The 17003-nt window shown below is 46.8% G+C and overlaps 3 protein-coding genes across 6 annotated transcripts in view; 2 read left to right on the forward strand and 1 right to left on the reverse strand.

Annotated features, from left to right (window-relative positions):
• The window catches only part of RABEPK (Rab9 effector protein with kelch motifs), a 3673-nt gene extending 188 nt beyond the window's left edge, over window positions 1-3485 (forward strand). The window contains exons 2-7 of the mRNA XM_019510905.1: window positions 38-186; window positions 323-475; window positions 914-1075; window positions 1670-1819; window positions 2626-2775; window positions 3083-3485. Coding sequence (XP_019366450.1) covers window positions 38-186; window positions 323-475; window positions 914-1075; window positions 1670-1819; window positions 2626-2775; window positions 3083-3393 — 1075 coding nt within the window. The 3' untranslated portion in view covers window positions 3394-3485. The remainder of the gene's footprint in view (window positions 1-37; window positions 187-322; window positions 476-913; window positions 1076-1669; window positions 1820-2625; window positions 2776-3082) is intronic.
• A 1748-nt stretch (window positions 3486-5233) lies between these two features.
• Window positions 5234-10147, reverse strand: HSPA5 (heat shock protein family A (Hsp70) member 5). The gene is made up of 9 exons (XM_019510911.1): window positions 10055-10147; window positions 9825-9970; window positions 9515-9746; window positions 8865-8999; window positions 8413-8525; window positions 7924-8314; window positions 7387-7624; window positions 6980-7147; window positions 5234-6137 (listed from the first exon to the last, which is right to left on the reverse strand). Exons 1-9 carry the CDS (start codon window positions 10067-10069, stop codon window positions 5572-5574), a joined length of 2004 nt encoding a protein of 667 aa, XP_019366456.1. The 5' UTR covers window positions 10070-10147; the 3' UTR covers window positions 5234-5571.
• A 6704-nt stretch (window positions 10148-16851) lies between these two features.
• GAPVD1 (GTPase activating protein and VPS9 domains 1) overlaps window positions 16852-17003 on the forward strand; it is a 61680-nt gene continuing 61528 nt past the window's right edge. For 3 of the 4 annotated variants that reach the window (XM_019510907.1, XM_019510909.1, XM_019510910.1), the window contains exon 1: window positions 16863-16915. The gene's annotated coding sequence lies outside the window, so the exon portion shown is untranslated. Of the gene's footprint in view, window positions 16922-17003 lie in introns of all 4 variants that reach the window. The other variant, XM_019510908.1, reaches the window with a different exon arrangement.

Below are 17003 nucleotides of genomic sequence, written 5' to 3' on the forward strand. Positions count from 1 at the left end.
GCGGCCCGGTGCTGACGCGCCCCGCGTCCCCTTGCAGGTACGTCCTGGCCCCTTGCGGCGACGGCCCCTGCGCCCGCGTCGGACACGGCTGCTGCTACTGGCCCCGGCCCGCGGCCCATGGCGTCGTTGTGGTCGGGGGCGCCGACCCCGCCACCAGCTTCTCCGACGCCCACCTCGTGGAGCTGGGTGAGCCGGGGGGAGGGGCTGCACGCGGCCTAGTTGCTCATGAGACCAACCAGATTTTTGTTTAAAAAAATAATTAAAAAAAAATTGTAATTGCAAGCTTTGGGGCACAAACGTGCCCTTGTCCCTTGCCTGGCAGGTGCGCACAGGTGGGCTCTGTTGAGGTGGACGGGGCTCCTACCCCGGTACGAGCACACCACCTTCGTTCCAGCCAGCGACCCGTCCAGCCTGTGGGTGTTTGGAGGGGCTGACCAGTCGGGGAACAGGAATAGCGTGCAAGTGCTGAATCCAGGTGAGTGCCCGGCCGTCCTTGTCTCTCTGCTGGCCAGTCATGCAGAGAGGGGCTTTTCTTCATGTGAAAAGCTGCTGGGAGGTTTTTTTAGGAACAGAAACTGGAAGCAGCCTGCTGTATCTAGTTCAGTGCTCTGGTGCTTCAAGCAACCCTTGATCCACTAAGCATCAGCCTCCATATTAAAACAGCCCTTGGTGTAGTAGATAAAAAAAAAAGTAAATCAAGTGGACGGCTGCTCCAAAACCTTACTCTAATGGTTAAATTCATAGACATGAGGGCTTGAAGGGACCTCACGAGATCATCTGCCCCAGGGGTAGGAAGTCAGCTGGGGTCAGATCACCCCAGCAAGATCAGCATCCCGGGGTTAGACACAGTCTTCTGATTTCCATGTGAAACTTATTCACAGCCAATTTGCAATTATGATTTTATTTTAATTAGAATTAGGAACCTGGGAAAGTCCTGAGGTAACTGGCACTCAGCCACTCCCAAGGACATTTCATTCATCATCAGCTGTTATAGGAGACTGCTTGTATGTGTTTGGAGGAGGAGATAAAGGAGCAGAGCCTGTTAAAGATCAACAGCTTCATGTTTTTGATACAGGTAACTCTAAGTAACTAAAGCTCTGTAAACGCATTCTTTGTCTGTTTGAAGTGAATGTTTGCATTATGCAGAGCTAAGGAACTAGATACACAAATAATACATACAAGTTCAAATGCAGTGTGTTATTGGAAGCCTGATTTGTGGCTAGGAGTCCATGTTAGGCATCATCTTCTAATTCCCGAATTGAATCTACGCATGGGAAGTTTATATGTGTTCTTTCACCAACATTGGCCTCTAGCTTAAAGTTCTTCTCCTTCCCTGGTGTTCCATCCCTCCCCCCATATGTTTACAAACAGAAGTCATATCCCCTTTCATCTTTCACTTTGCTATGCTAAACAAGCCAACCTTTTTTAGTTTTTATAAGACAGGCTTTCCCTTTTCTTGATCATCCCCCACTGTCCTTCCTTGAGCCTCCTTCAGCTAGAATTCATTCACCCTTGATCCTGTGACCAAAACTATACCCAGTATTCCAGTTGAGCTCTCAACAGTATCACCTTTAGTGAAAATGCCTCACTTGGAAACCCTGCTAGTTTAATGGCTTTACAGAACTTCAGCAAGTATCTTCCTAATGCCTGTATATATTCCCATGTCTAGCCGCTTTGACTTGGTCACAGCCAGAAGTGCATGGGGATCCTCCTGCATCTCGGCAAGGGCACGCAGTTGTTGCAGTTGGGAGCAGGCTCTTTTTGCACGGGGGGCTAGCTGGTGAACATTTTTATGATGATCTCTTTTGCTTGGATACAAGTAAGTATGTGAGGAAGCTGTGTCTGCATTATTAAATACTGTGTAAATCACTGAAGTGACCATTGCATAAGTGCAGTAAGTATACATCTGAGTGGCTGGCTGCAGATGGGAGGGAATTTTTTTTTTATTGTCCTGCTTTCTGCATCTGTCTGAGCAGCTATGCAATATGGTAAGCGCACAGGCGACTGCAGTCTTTAAGCAAACAATTTCTATTGGCATGCCCAAAGTGATGACAGTGTCAAGGTGCATGTTTGCACAGATCTCATCCACCTTTTTCCTGCTGTCTGCTCTCTGTATCACTGAGAAATTCACAGTCCTGTACTGTAGGTTGGGGAGCAGTTGTTTACTTGGCCTGTCTGAGCATATGCTGATGTGTAGTGGGGTTTTTGAATTACTGAAAAATTACTTAACTTTTCCATGTGCTGGAGTAGTTGTTCCTAGAGTTCTACAGGAAAATGATCTTAACCAAGTATAGCTCCTACTCTACTTGCATCCTGACAATTGTAGGTACATCAAGTACTCTGGCGAAGGGAAATCTACCGTATTCCCAAGGGAGATGGAAATCTGTCTGATGCAGGAGCATACTAAGTACTTGTAATGTTTGATATATTCAAATCTGAAAAAAAACAGCAGCCATGTTACCAGTCTGAGCTCTTAAAAGCAAATCCAGAGACTGGGTTCGGTGGTGTTGTGTCCCTGCCACATGTGCGCACCCTAAATTTCAAACGCTGCCCCACTGTTAGCTAATAAATACTCTTCTGTCTTTCTATAAAATATAGCTATTGATTTGTTTTTTCCTATTACAGGTGATATGAAGTGGGAAAAGGTACTGGTGACGGGTGATGTCCCAGGAGGACGGGCAGCACACTCAGCTGCTGCCTTTAGGGACCATTTTTACATTTTTGGTGGAGTAGACCCAACTGGGGCACTGGATACAATGTACAGATATCACATAGGTGGGCATTTTTTCCTTCAGGTATACAAAGGTGTCTGCACTTAAGGAAAACATTAACCTCTTGATACGATTTACTACATTGGTCCTAGATTCCCTTGATCTCCTGTAGTTTTAATGTGTATATATAATGTAACTGAAATAATTTGTATTATGTCAGCGTGGAACAGGAGTAATACCATAGTCTCTTGGGTCTACGTACCTACTTTTGGGGGGAGAATTTGCACACTGGCTTATAACTTGATGCCCCTGTCCTTTGTGAAGTTGTGGGCTGATTCCACACTGAATTGTCTCTGTCTCTTTGGCTGCAGAAAAACAGCATTGGACACTGCTAGAATTTGATTCCCCCTTGCCCCCTGGAAGGCTGGACCATTCCATGTGCATAATTCCATGGCAAGTGTGTAACAGTGTGGAGAACAATGTTTCAGAAGCTGCAACAAACAGAGACAAGTTTGAGAAGGAAGCAACTGTTACAGTTGCTGAAGAAGGTGACCCAAGTCAGAACAAACGAATTGGAAAAGGAAATATAGAAGACACACTGGTGTATCTGTTCTTTGTGTTTGGTGGGATGGATACTCAAGGGGAAATTTACAGGGACTGTGTTGTAAGTCTAGTTGAGTAATGCAGGGTTTACCACTTATATAGACCCATTCCCCTTTTTGTATGTTTAGCAGGTAACACAGCTCCAATAAATGGGACTACTACAAACTGACAGTATTGTGCTCAGTACACCTTTTTTAAAAGGTGCTCTGGATAGAGGTATTGAGTGATGATTGCATTACTTCACCTCACTCAGATTCCCAAATTACATACATACAAGCAGAGTCTTGAGATAACTACACGCTCTCAGTGCTGCAGCTGTTTTTTGTGTCCTTGCTAAAGGACAGTAGGCTCTGAACTTTGCCTCCCATGAACAGGATTAGCCATAGAGCATGATCTGAAGTAGACAAACCCACTCTCTTATTTTCACCCTTTCCCTGCAGCTTTTTGTTTGTTTCTTGTCTGGGCTTGAGGGTTTGCCTTCATGTGGAGTTTTACTGGCATAGTTAAACAGTGTAGTTCATACCAACCTAGTTGTGTGTGGGGGATCTCTCACCAGTAAGAGTGCTAAACTGGGGCCAGGTATGCTTTAGATCTAGAGTAGGAGGATTGTGTATTGAGGAAGTAATACATTGAGTGGCATCACTCTTGCTCCCTTGAGGTGAGTACAAGCCATGTAGGTTCCTAAAAAGCAAGACCAGCCTGTACTGTTAAGCATTCCAAAGGTGCATCTCAAGCCGGTCCAGAGAGGTGATACTCCCTCTTTATGTGACTTTGGTCAGGCTGCAGTTGGAGAACTGTGTCCAGTACTGGGCACCACACTCCAAAAGGGATGTGGCCAGCCTGGAGAGGGTTCAGAGGAGGGCCACCTGTTTGGTGAGAGGGTAGCAGGACAGGCCCTATGAGGAGAGACTGAGGGACCTGAACCTGTTTAGCTTCCACAAAAGGAGGCTGAGGGGGAACCTGGTGGCCGCCTACAGCCTCATCAGGGGAAAACACACCATGGATATGTAATACAGAAGATACTGCTTTGACAGGTCATAGAAGCACTGGATATTAATACAAATTAAGCCCATTTGTTCTTACTAGATCAATTTAAGGCTAGAATACTAAGCTAGCATGTTTGCACATATTCAGAAGTAAGCTTTATAATGTTCTCCAAAACCTGCTAGATTGGCCAGTAGTTACATGCAAATTAAGAGAGAGATGTATGATGGTAGGGGCAAATAATATTAAATATTCTACATTAAGAGTTAAGGCAATAAAGATCTCAAATTGCTGTATTTATTTCACACCTTTTTAAGTAGTGGGTATTAGTTAATACCAAGCTCCCACACTCCCATTAATAGTAATTTAGTTTGTTATATAGTTGAAGCAGGAGAATTTGTTTCCATTCTGAAGTGAAAGAATTTCCAATGCAAGAGTACTGAAAAGCATATTTTTTCTCCATTTTAATGCAATTAAAGCAAAATTTGAGAAGTGAAGTAAAGTGTAGCAGAAGGAAGCCATCCCTCTTCCCAGACAGAAAGGCTAGAGAGCACTGGCAGTTACTGTAGAGTTGTATCCTTGTTTTCCTACCTAGGAGGGACAAAATTTATTTTCTTCAGAAGGTGCCCCACAAAGGGAAACAACTTTGCATCTGGCACGAGGTCTTCTTTCATACTTCCCTTATAAAACGTAATAAAAGCTGCTTTCCTGCCTATTTTAAGAGTGATCATGGAGCAAATACTTTACTTGGAATTGGGGGGGCAGTAGTTCACTTGAAAGGTAAGAGACAAAAGAATCTCAATTCTAAAATATAAGCCCCTCCCCACTAATAAATGGAAACATTTGAGTTAACTACATACAAAGAAGAAGTCCCTTTCAGGGGGAAGGGGGTGGGGATACCTAAATAAGACAACCCCACACCAAGAATTCCAGTGTAAATAAAAACAAAAAGTTTATTATTGTGGACACTCAAAGTAGAAAAGACTTCTACACAGAATGCACATGACCCAGCTGTTAAATAAGATGGTTTCCCACGTGAACACTTCTAAACCCCTGCTCATTTACAAATCCCACCCTTCTACTCCCCTTCCCTCCCCCAGACAGCAAGCAACTGCTAATGAAAAGCAGTAAACAGCCACTTTGGGCTAACATTTCCAACTCCACTCAGAAGTGAAGACTCCAATTACATTCCAGATTAGAGTTCAATATTTTAAATGAAGAGTTCTTGAGTCCAATATATATACACAAGGTACCATCACTGAGATCCCAGCCCTTACAGTTCATCTTTCTCTCCTTCTCCTGCCTCCTCTTCCCCAGGAGGAGGTCCTGCACTTCCATAAAGCTTGCTAACAATTGGCTGGACAACCTCCTCCAGCTCCTTCTTTTTAGCTTTGAAGTCTTCTATATCAGCATCCTGATGGCTTTCAAGCCATTCAATTTTTTCCTCTACTGCTTTTTCAATTGTCTCTTTGTCTTCAGAAGAGAGCTTGCCACCTAGTTTCTCTTTGTCACCAATCTGATTCTTCAGCGAATAAGCATAACTTTCCAGCTCGTTTCTGGCATCAATACGCTCCTTCAGCTTTTTGTCCTCTTCTGCAAACTTCTCAGCATCAGTAACCATTCTCTCAATCTCTTCTGGGGTCAGACGGTTCTGATCATTGGTAATTGTGATCTTGTTTTTGTTTCCAGTACCTTTGTCTTCAGCTGTAACACGGAGGATTCCATTCACATCTATCTCAAAGGTAACTTCAATCTGCGGGACACCACGAGGGGCAGGAGGGATTCCAGTCAGGTCGAAAGTGCCCAGGAGATGATTATCCTTTGTGAGAGGACGTTCACCTAAAAGGTAAGACTTCTTAGTTTCATATAGTGCTTAGGGTCAGAAGGGACCTAAACAGATCATCAAGTCTGACCCCCTGCCCCAGGCAGGAATGGGTGCTGCTGTCATACATCACCCCATATCATATCTTGTTTTAGGTTGTGAACTCAGCTAGGTGCAAGTCTGTTGTAGTTAACAATGGGTCTCAAGCAAGAAAACCAGACTCTTGAGTTTCCTTATTATTTGCTAGTGCTATGGGGGAAACCCCTTAGCTTCTCCATCAAGCTTTGTCAACAGAAGCCTACTGCCATTCCTGCTTGGAATTCAGGCACCCCACCCAACACAAAAAAACCCAAAACACACATTGACACCCCTTGGCTGAACCCAAGGCATTGGCCAAAAACCCCCCCCCCCCCCCACCCCCAGCTGGGCCTGTAAATGTTCTCTTGTACTATTCCAACAAGCCTATTATTTCTGTTTGCAAAGACAGTTTGTGAAGCAGTTGAGATCCCCTAAGGTTTTGTATTTTTTTACATTAGAGTAGGAAATTCTCTCTCCTGTCCTGTCCCCCTCCCTTTAAAAGTGTGAAGAAAAACTGAGTTTTAGGTTCCAAGAGTAGAACTAGCACTGGCTAAAAGCTACTGCTCCTTTAAAAACAGTGGAAAAAAGGAAAGAACTATTCCTTTCCCAAGGAGCTGCCATAAAAATCAAGACTGCTCAGTCACTATTTGTGGCTGACAGCTTTAAAGTAGGTGCCTTAATCAAATGCAGAAGCTAGGTCACATGACCTTGAAAAACTGATCTAGGCTTTAGATCTCTACAATATTTGCCCACTGCTATAAACACAGACAGACATACTCACCTTCATAAACCTTAATTGTTACAGTAGGCTGGTTATCGGAGGCTGTTGAAAAAATCTGGGACTTCTTGGTGGGCACAACAGTGTTTCTTGGAATAAGCTTTGTCATGACACCCCCAACAGTTTCAATGCCAAGAGTCAGAGGACACACATCAAGCAGCACCAGGTCACCTGGAACAAAATAAATGGGTTTAAAGGTGATGCTTATTTTTAAATTTTTTCAAGTCTCAGATTCATGAGATGATGCTAATGTCAAAGTGTCATAAGAACTTGAAAGTTCTTTTAGAGTGTTTAAGAGACTTATTTCCAAGTTCCAATCCTGGGTTCCAGGAGCAGAGTAGCCATTCCTGCTCAAAAAAAAAAAAAAAAGTGTCATTTTGAAGTCAGACTTATGCTGTTACTGCACTTACCAGTGTCCTGGTCACCAGAGAGAACACCAGCTTGAACAGCAGCACCATAGGCTACAGCCTCATCTGGATTAATGCCACGAGAAGGCTCTTTGCCACTGAAGAACTCCTTCACCAGCTGCTGTATTTTGGGGATTCTTGTGGAGCCACCAACAAGGACTATTTCATCAATATCAGATTTCTTCAGATCAGAATCTTCTAGCACTTTCTGAACAGGCTTCATAGTGGAACGGAACAAGTCCTACAAAAGCCACACAAGTAATTAAAACAGTAGCAAAGGGTCTCATGCACAGAAGATGGAGAGCCCATGTACCAGTTATGCATGGATCTGGAAGAGAGTCAGAGCAGAGCTAGAAGACAGCTTTATGGGCTAGGGCTCTGCTAGATGCAAGCTACCCCCACAGCCTTGAAACTGGAGTTAGTCTACTCCCCCTCACCCCCCAAGTGCTTTTCCAGTTCAGCTTTCTGCCTGGATGCAAGTCAGCGGTTCTAACAAAGATTAGAAGTGAGCAGTTGTAGCTAGGAGTTACTCGCACTCACCATGTTCAGCTCCTCAAACTTTGCCCGGGTAAGTGTTTCAGAGAAGTCCTCCCCCTCAAAGAAGGACTCTATTTCAATTCTAGCCTGATGCTGGGAGGACAAGGCTCGCTTCGCTTTCTCCACCTCCCGTCGTAGCTTCTGCACAGCTCTGTTGTCCTTCCTGACATCTTTTCCTGTCTTCTTCTTGTATAATTTGATGAAGTGCTCCATGACACGTTGGTCAAAGTCTTCTCCACCCAGGTGAGTATCTCCATTGGTGGCCACGACTTCAAAGACACCATTATCGATGGTAAGCAGGGAAACATCAAAGGTTCCACCACCCAGATCAAACACAAGGATGTTCTTCTCACCCTCCCTCTTATCTAGTCCGTAAGCAATGGCAGCAGCTGTACTGTTGAGAGAAGTGGGGGAAGACCAAAAAAAGCTACAGTTCAAGAACTCATTAACATTAAAACAAAACAAAAACACTATTAAAAAAAAGTTACTTACGGCTCATTGATTATCCTCATCACGTTCAGTCCAGCAATGGTACCAGCATCCTTTGTAGCCTGACGCTGAGCATCATTGAAGTAGGCAGGCACAGTAACAACAGCATGGGTGACCTAGTTAAGTAGAGTGATGTTAGTTCAGCTACAGAAGAGAAGCCAAATAAGAGCTACCTATAGCTCAGCTGCCCCTGGCTTGTTTCCTAATTCAGACTCACTTCCCAGAAACTGTATTCAAGTGTCAGCTAGAGAATAGCATTCCTGTCTTCTACTGAAGAAAAGGGATAGAAAGGTGACTGTGCCCAGTCTGACCTCATCTTTATGAGCACTTGCTGCCCAACTCAACACTGCTGTCCATTCCCAAGTCACCTCTGGTCTCCCACGTGAAGCTACCTGGTACTCACCCCTGCACAAGAAAAAACAGCTACAGGGGAACAGCTACTGCAGTTCACCCACCTTCTTTCCCAAGTAGGCCTCAGCTGTTTCCTTCATCTTCGTCAGTACCATAGCAGAGATTTCTTCTGGAGCAAAGGTCTTCATCTGTCCACCAATATCCACTTGAATATGGGGCTTAGCCTTTTTCTCAATAACCTATTGGATGAGATGGGACTTCTGACCACCTGTTCCACATACTCACAGCACTTAACTGATTGAAGTAGTAATGGGGAAGGGGGGTAGATGACAGACTGGGCAGAGCTGTGGGGGCAACAGAAACCACAGTCTAAGGCAGGGGCAGGCAAAACGCAGCCCAGATCCCTAAAAAGTTCAGAAGATTAATATTAATCTGCCCCTGGCTGCCTGTCACATGGCCCTCAATGGATTCCAAAAACTCAGTAAGCCGCCCTCCGCCGGAAATAACTGCCTGCCCCATCTAAGGTTGGATGCCAAGAGACACCCTACTGCTTGCAACCAAAGCCACACACGAGCTCTGCATGTGCTGCTGGCGTATTTATAGCCTGTTTCAAAGTAACATGAGTTGAACAGTCCAGAACATCTGAATTTCTTCAGCAAGAGCAGCAGTCCCCAACATTAAAAAAAGGGGGCCAGGAGATGCAAGTGTCCCATTCCCCACCCCCTGGCCATCCCCACCCCCCACAGGGGCTGACCTTGAAGGGCAGGTACTTGATGTCCTGCTGCACAGAGGGGTCGTTCCAGGTGCGGCCGATGAGGCGCTTGGCATCAAAGACAGTGTTCTCAGGGTTTGACGTGAGTTGGTTCTTGGCCGCATCGCCAATGAGCCGCTCGCCCTCGGGCGTGAAGGCTACATAAGACGGCGTGATACGGTTGCCCTGGTCATTGGCAATGATCTCCACTCGCCCATTCTTGAACACGCCGACACTGTGGGGATGCACCCTCTGTCAGCCTGGTGACCCCAACCTGGACCCCCAACCCCCAATCCTCCCGACTCGCGCCTACCAGGAGTAGGTGGTGCCTAGGTCGATGCCCACCACGGTGCCCACGTCCTCCTTCTTGTCGTCCTCATCCGCCCGTGCGCCGCCCAGCGCCACCAGCAGTAGCAGCACGAGGGGCAGCCGCATGGCGCCGGCACCCAGGACCCTCACCTATGCGTAGAGGACGGTAAGGGAGGGAAGAACTCAGCCGGACCCGCCGCGCCGCGCCGCAACCGAGCCCGAGCCCGCACCTACCTGCACTCCGACCATCGCCACGAGCCACCACCGCCGTTCTACGCGCAGGCCTCGCCGCCCTCCTCTTTATACCCTCCTTCTCGGCTTCGTGGACGCCGCCTATTGGCTGCGGGCCCCGCGCTGGAGCCTGCCCATTGGTTCGCGTTCACTCCGCTGGCCGCCCCCGATTGGCGGAGGACAGGTTCTTGCGCCCTGACGTCAGCGGCCCGGCGGCCCCTTTCAGCCCGCCCCGGCCTGCGCGGCGGGCCAATGGGAAGGCGGAGCGCGAGCCAAGCGGAAGGCGCTCATTGGCTGGGGGGCTGCTGTCAGGGGGAAAGGCGCCGCTGGGCCGTTCTGGAAGTTTCCATGGTTACGGGGTGAGCCCTAGGGGTAGAGTCTCGTCCCACTCCCCCCCACCGCAGCTGGTGGGGGTGTCGGAAGAGTGACCTGTGACCTCATCCCTACGCAGCCAGGCAGCATGGGCTGGGGCGTGAGGGCGCAGCTGGCTCCTCGACGCCTGCTCGGCGCATCCCGCCCCCACCCTGCATTCCCCCATCCGGCTCCATCCCGAACACCGACCGGCGCCCCAGCGTCTGGGCACGTTGCGGCTTCCTCGTCGAGTTGCCCATCTCGACCACCCTGCCCCGACTCAGGCAGCTGCGATGTGTTGTCCTGTCAGCTGCGCGCTGCCCTCGGTTCCTGGAGGCTCCATCCTCATACTGCAAGCAACACGCCTGACCCCCTTGAAATTACCTGCGCTGTTGAGTGCGGCGCGTTACCTGGCTCGCTCCCCGACATTGGGGAAAAACAATGCCTGAAAAGTTTGAGGTGTCAAATCAAAGTCTTCAGAAAGGGGTATACGATAGGAAATGAGAGGTCGGTTGAAAAGCATGCTCTCATCCTGTGGAGAGACACCTGCTCTGAGACTCATCAGGCCTAACGGTAGGTGTTGCACCTGCCTCTCCATTCCCGGTGCTGGAAAAATGATATTTTCTGATCCTTTTATCTTCTAGGTCTGCAAGAAAGACCCGGGCAAAGTTACGTTCAGGAATAATTACACTGTTAAGCAGTGAGCGAGCGCTGGGAATGAGGAGACGGACTTGTCACAGAAGCTAAATGCAGACAGCAGAAAGCGCTCCAGCCACATGTAGCGCAAGGTGAGACGGTTGCACCGTGCCGCACTCAGAAGTAAATGTAAACTTTATTTATCCCCTTTCATTGGCCTGAAATTCTCCACAAAGGCACATGCCCATCCTCTTTCACTCTCATGCGTGCCTGCACAGGTATGCATTGCCCTAAAGCCCCATGAGCACTAATGAGGATTTAAGAGAGAGTTTGTTATTGACACACATTTTTTAAAGTACCTTGTTGCTCACAGAACATTGGTTGCAATGGTATATGTTGTTGCTCGCAATACATATATATCGATAAGTGTGCAGAGAGAGAATATTTGTACCATGTTGTGAACGTGTAAAACACAGTACAAGGCTCATGTATTATTACAGGAACTATACATCTTCTTAGGTAAGTTGCACCCTGCATACATTAAAATATTTGTTTCAGTGTTAAATGAAGTATATAAGTTTAACTGCCAAGAGCCCATCAAGAGAGACAGGGACCATACAGTACTATACCTGTATCTATGAATAGATACCATTTTTATTCTCTGCCATTCATTCTCTTTTGAAATATCCTTTTAAGCCTTCATTTGACTAAGTCTCTGGTTTGGGAGGTCTCTGGTTTAGCTAAATGAATGTTATATTTCATTCTCTGTCATTATTTATTTCTGCTTTCTGTTCACATGTTTGTTGATTTAATCTTCTTCAGAAACTTTAGGTTAGTGATGGAAGTCACTGTATCTAACCTTTAGAGCAGCGGTTCTGAACTGGGGGGTACATGTACCCCCAGGGGGTACATGAAGCCTCATCAGGGGGTACGTGAGATATATTTCATACATTGTCTAACACAGGTCGAAGGGTCTAAAAACATAATTTCCCATTGTAAGGGGGTACGTGAAGTCTCGCTCTGAGACCAAGGGCTACGTCGACTGAAAAAGATTTAGAACCACTGCTTTAGAGGAATGTTCTCTCTTGGTGTATGTTATCTCCCAGGAGTTGATCATTTTCAGGGTACTTGTCTTCTCTCCTCAGCAAACTTTATGTAGATAAGCGTGCTGTATTCCTCTTCCTAAATCATATGCTTGGGCCTGATAATGCTTGTTCAGTTCCCTAGGGGGAGCAATATCATGCTAGCAGATATTCTGGGTTACTGTTGTTTGAAATACAAGGTGGCAACTGACTGGGTTGTACCTGATCCTATCAGGGTATCATATGCTCTGGAGTTTGTTTGACTACTATGTCTGGTCATTTTGCTGTGTTTATTACATTTTTCCTAAAATATTACCCAAAAGCATTTTTCAAATATTTTAAAATAATACCAATTAATGAGGGTTTCTTCCCCAGAAAAAAGCCCAAAGTTAAGTGGTGATGAGTTCACAAGAAGACTGGCACAGAGCGCTTTGGTGGTGGTGGACATAGTTATGGAAAACCATTGTCCATCATAGCAGGTGGTTTGGATGGAGAACTCCAAGAATAACCCAGGTACCGCAGAAAGCAGTGAGAGAGAGGGGGCACTCTCTCATGTCAGTCAGCCTGCCCCAATGCACCAGTGTCCTGGGGAATGTCAGTCCTATGGGGTGTTGCACCAATATTTGTGAAGAGCACTGAGGTCCTTGAGCGTAAGGTTCTTAGTGTTAAGTGATCTTATTATTCATATATGATTATTGCTAGAGGTTCCATTCTTAAATAAGGCTGGACTAGAGATGCTGAAATAGAGATACTGACTCAGATACAATGATTAAAAATCCCTCCTCCTTTTCAGAAGAGTAGATTTGTTAATCCTGTTTCCTTGGCCAACTTTCATATGAATTCACACATTCTAGCAGCCTGAATTCTTCCTGCTGTTTTAACTAGATACAAGATTCACTTGGGGAAGGAAGGAGGGATGCTGTCAAGGGATTAAGCTGAGGTTTGGGGTTCTGAATTCTATCCCTTGCTATATGAATAATTTCCCTTGTGATCTTTCTTAAACAATTTAATCATTTCAGGCCTCAGCTTCCATCTGTAAAATGTTGCTGACAAATAATTTTCTATCTCACAGGGCAGTTTTGAAGTTAATTTAATGTCATAAAGTTCTTTAAATCCTTGGATGAAAGGTGCTAAAGAAGGGGAAAGTAACATGTTAGTATTATTATGGCAGTCTGGTTATTACTCACATCCTACCCAGTACAATTACAAAGTGCGGGTGTTCACTATTAAACAGCTGCTCTGTTCCATTCCAGAGGTAACAGAGCTGAGTAATCCTGCCTTCTGAAGGGTCCCAGATCATTAACAGCACCGCTCCAGTGTCTGCTATCCACTGTATGGCTCAGGCTCTTAAAGACAAGATTTTCTCCACTATTTGTAAAAGCACTCAGAGATAAAAGGTGCTATGGAAATGTAAGAGATTATTGAAAGGTATCATAAAAAGGACTGCTTGTTAGCTAAGTGGTTCTGCAATAGACTTTACCTATATAGAGGCAGAAAACAGAAATGTGATCTGTAATGAACAACTGATTTTTCACACTTCTTTTATATTTAAGGGAGACATGACAAAGCCAGTCTACCAACACAGGAGACTGTACTTGTTATCCTCTAGTCACTTCACCTCAGGGAGAGGGCTTTTCTGGACTGTGCCCCAAGTTCCGAGATGAGTTGCCTTTCAAGGTGCTAGTTCTTCCTACAGCCCAGATGTCTCCAAAAATAGATGGGAGCCAGGGGAAAGTGAGCAGAACGGGTGGGTTAGTAAGCGCTAAATAAAGAAGGTATTACAGTTACCATTTAAAATCACTGTAGTTGGGGGAAGGGAAGGAAGAGTATAAATCCACTGACTTGGGTGGAAGGAAGTATATTGAAAAAACAAACACAAGATATGCAGATGCACCATGTAACATGAGTTCAAAAATATAGTTTGCTCCTAACTGCTGCAGGTAGTCTCAGTTTCTGTTATAAGACAAGATTTCTTATATTCAGCCTTTCCAAATTGAGAAGGAACAGCTAGTTCCTGGTCAGGTCTGTCTTTTAAGCACTACCTGTCAGAACCTGATCTATTATAACTTATTTAAAAGTAACAGGATCAAGCTGCCTATTCAGAAAAAAGTGAAACACTGAGCTACAGGAACAGTAGCTGAAAACATCACTTATTTGATTCAACTGTCTCAAATCTTGCCCTTTACTATACTGTAAGTGATAAACCTCGTTATGCCACTGTCTTACCTAACTAAAGAGGCTGCTGCAAAGGTCTGCATGGCTTGTTCTTCTCTCCTAGCTTGAAAAACACGTATTAAAAATAATTGTCCAAATACTGATTAATTAGACAATAAAAGTAATTTGAAGAACTTCAACACTGACAAGTGCAAAGTAATGTATCTGGGGAGGAAGAACCAGCACCATACCTACAGGTTGGGGAACTCCCTTCTTGTCAGTACAGAGGCAGAAAAGGTTCTTGGAGTCATCATAGAAGCCAAGGTGAACATGGGCCGGCAGTGTGGGGATGCAGTCAGGAAGGCCAACTGCACCTTGTCATGCATCCACAGATGCATCTCAAGCAGGTCCAAGGAGGTGATCCTCCCCCTCTGTGCGGCACTGGTCAGGCCACAGCTGGAGTACTTCATCCAGTTCTGGGCGTCGCACTTCAACAGGGATGTGGACAACATGGAGAGGGTCCAGAGGAAGGCCACTCGCATGATCAAGGAGCAGCAGGGCAGGCCCTATGGGACCTGAACCTCTTCAGCCTCCAGAAGAGAAGGCCGAGGGGGGTTCTAGTGGCCTGTTACAAACTAGTCAGAGGGGACCAGCAGGCACTGGGGGAGTCCCTGTTCCCCCGAGCACGACCAGGAGTGACCAGGAATAACGGTCACAAGCTGGCAGAGGGTAGATTTAGGCTAGACATCAGGGGGCGCTACTTCACTGTCAGGGCAGCTAGGATCTGGAACCAACTTCCAAGAGAAGTGGTGCTGGCTCCTACCCTGGGGGTTTTTAAGAGGAGGCTAGATGAACACCTTGCTGGGGTCATTTAACCCCAGTACTCTTTCCTGCCATGGCAGGGGGTTGGACTCGATGATGACTCGATGAAGTCCTGGTTCACCCAGTTTTACAATATCTGAAGATGCGCTGAATTGAACTGCCACCAAAACAAAAAAAATGACTTAAAAGGCTGTAAAATCTCTTCCTCTCCTGTCCCATCTTTTCATCTCTTTATCTGACCCGTCAGCTCAGTCCACCATGGCACATTGCCAACCGTCATCTGTTATTTGCCCCTCTTTCATACTGCAAAATTCACCACCAGCTTTTGGTACCTTCCTCACCCACTGTCTTTGCATTCTTGGGCTGAACTGTTCTGAAAGGTGTGGGTTTTCATCACTACAAAGCTCTCTCATTATTTCTTTTGTGTGGGAAAGCTGCTCTGCTGCTACACTGTCCTTGACTGCCAGGCCCATAGAACCAGGCACCTTTGAACCCCTCCATAGGCCTCTCCCATGCAAGGTCTTGCCTACATCTAAAAGAGAAGTTGGACCAGTTTATCAAGTCGCATACAAGCTCTTGCTTAAAGTGCTACTTTGGTCTTTGAAGCCTGTAACAGGATACGTCAAAACTTTCTGAGACCACTTCTGTTTTCTGTTGTGACAGCTAGATGGACCAGGACAGCCTCCCATGCACCCACAGTAATGCAACCATCTATCCTATTTTGCTGAAGGCTCTGTTTTTTGGAGCTTCCTAACACCTGAAACCAGGGTGTGAAACTGTCCTGACATGTTTAAAAGTAACATATTGTACAACTCATCTCTTCGCACAGGCTGCTCCGCAGTTTTAAAGTGACGGGCTTAGCAACAGTGTTCAGATGATAGCAGCCCTCAGTGACTAAGAGATGAGAGGGGAGGTGCTGAGGTCTTCCTGCAGGTAGATGTCATTGTGCGTTGCAGTTATGCAAAGGATGCCTAGATGCCAGCCCCATCTGAAATTCAGAGGGAATCGCTGTACATCACTGAAACGCTAACCTACAGAATTTTCACTTTAGAGTGTAATGGGTGTGAGCATTTGAATTCAATTGTTTGCTCCTGCCTCTGGAGCAAACTGCTTGAAGTGAGATGGTTTATTTGCTGCTGTGGAAGTTTCCTGTCTTCAGATAAACCGATCCCTGTATAAGATTGCAGCAAGTAGGTGAATAAGAGCACAGATACCTCTGCAGACAGGCTAGAGAGCCTAGTGCTTTACTGATTGATTGCATGGGAGCGAACTACTGCTGGACTTGGTCGTTCCTGTGTGGGGACGGGGCTTGATCCACAGCTCATGCTGGAGTGCTGCTAAACTGCCTTGTTGTTGCATGGCACAGGTAGTAGACACACGTGCCTTGTGGGGCACGAAATGGGAAGGCAAAGGTGGGGAGCTCTCATCTACTGTCATCGCAGCATAAAAACCAGAGGAGTGGTTCAAAGCCCAGTATAACCTTGGCACGAGAGCTGCCCCCCTCGAGTCAGACCCCAAGGCGGAAACAACGGCAGGCGGGGCCCGACCTAACCACGCGGAAACTACGAGTCCCGACAGCCCGCGGGCGTCCCTTCCGCATGTGCAGTGCTGTCTAGGTCGTCCGGGTCTAGGACTACGGCTACCGCCAGCCTTCGCTCGCCTCTCTCGCATGCGCAGTGTGGGCCTGGCTCGTCAGGGTCTAGGACTACCGCTCCCGCCAGCCCTTCCCGCATGCGCACTACGGCCTAACTCGTCCGCGCTGAGGCGGCCCGTGAGGTGGCGGAGCGGCCGGGCCGGAGCTGAGGCGGCGGCGGCGCCAGCACAGGTCGGCTAAACCCGCTCCCCCTTCTTCCCGGCCCCTTCGCGGCACCTCTCCCCGCCTCGGGCCCGAGCCACGCCGGGGCCCC

Source organism: Gavialis gangeticus, unplaced genomic scaffold, assembly GCF_001723915.1.
Source record: "Gavialis gangeticus isolate Ggan-Ray unplaced genomic scaffold, GavGan_comp1, whole genome shotgun sequence".
Lineage (NCBI taxonomy): Eukaryota > Metazoa > Chordata > Crocodylia > Gavialidae > Gavialis > Gavialis gangeticus.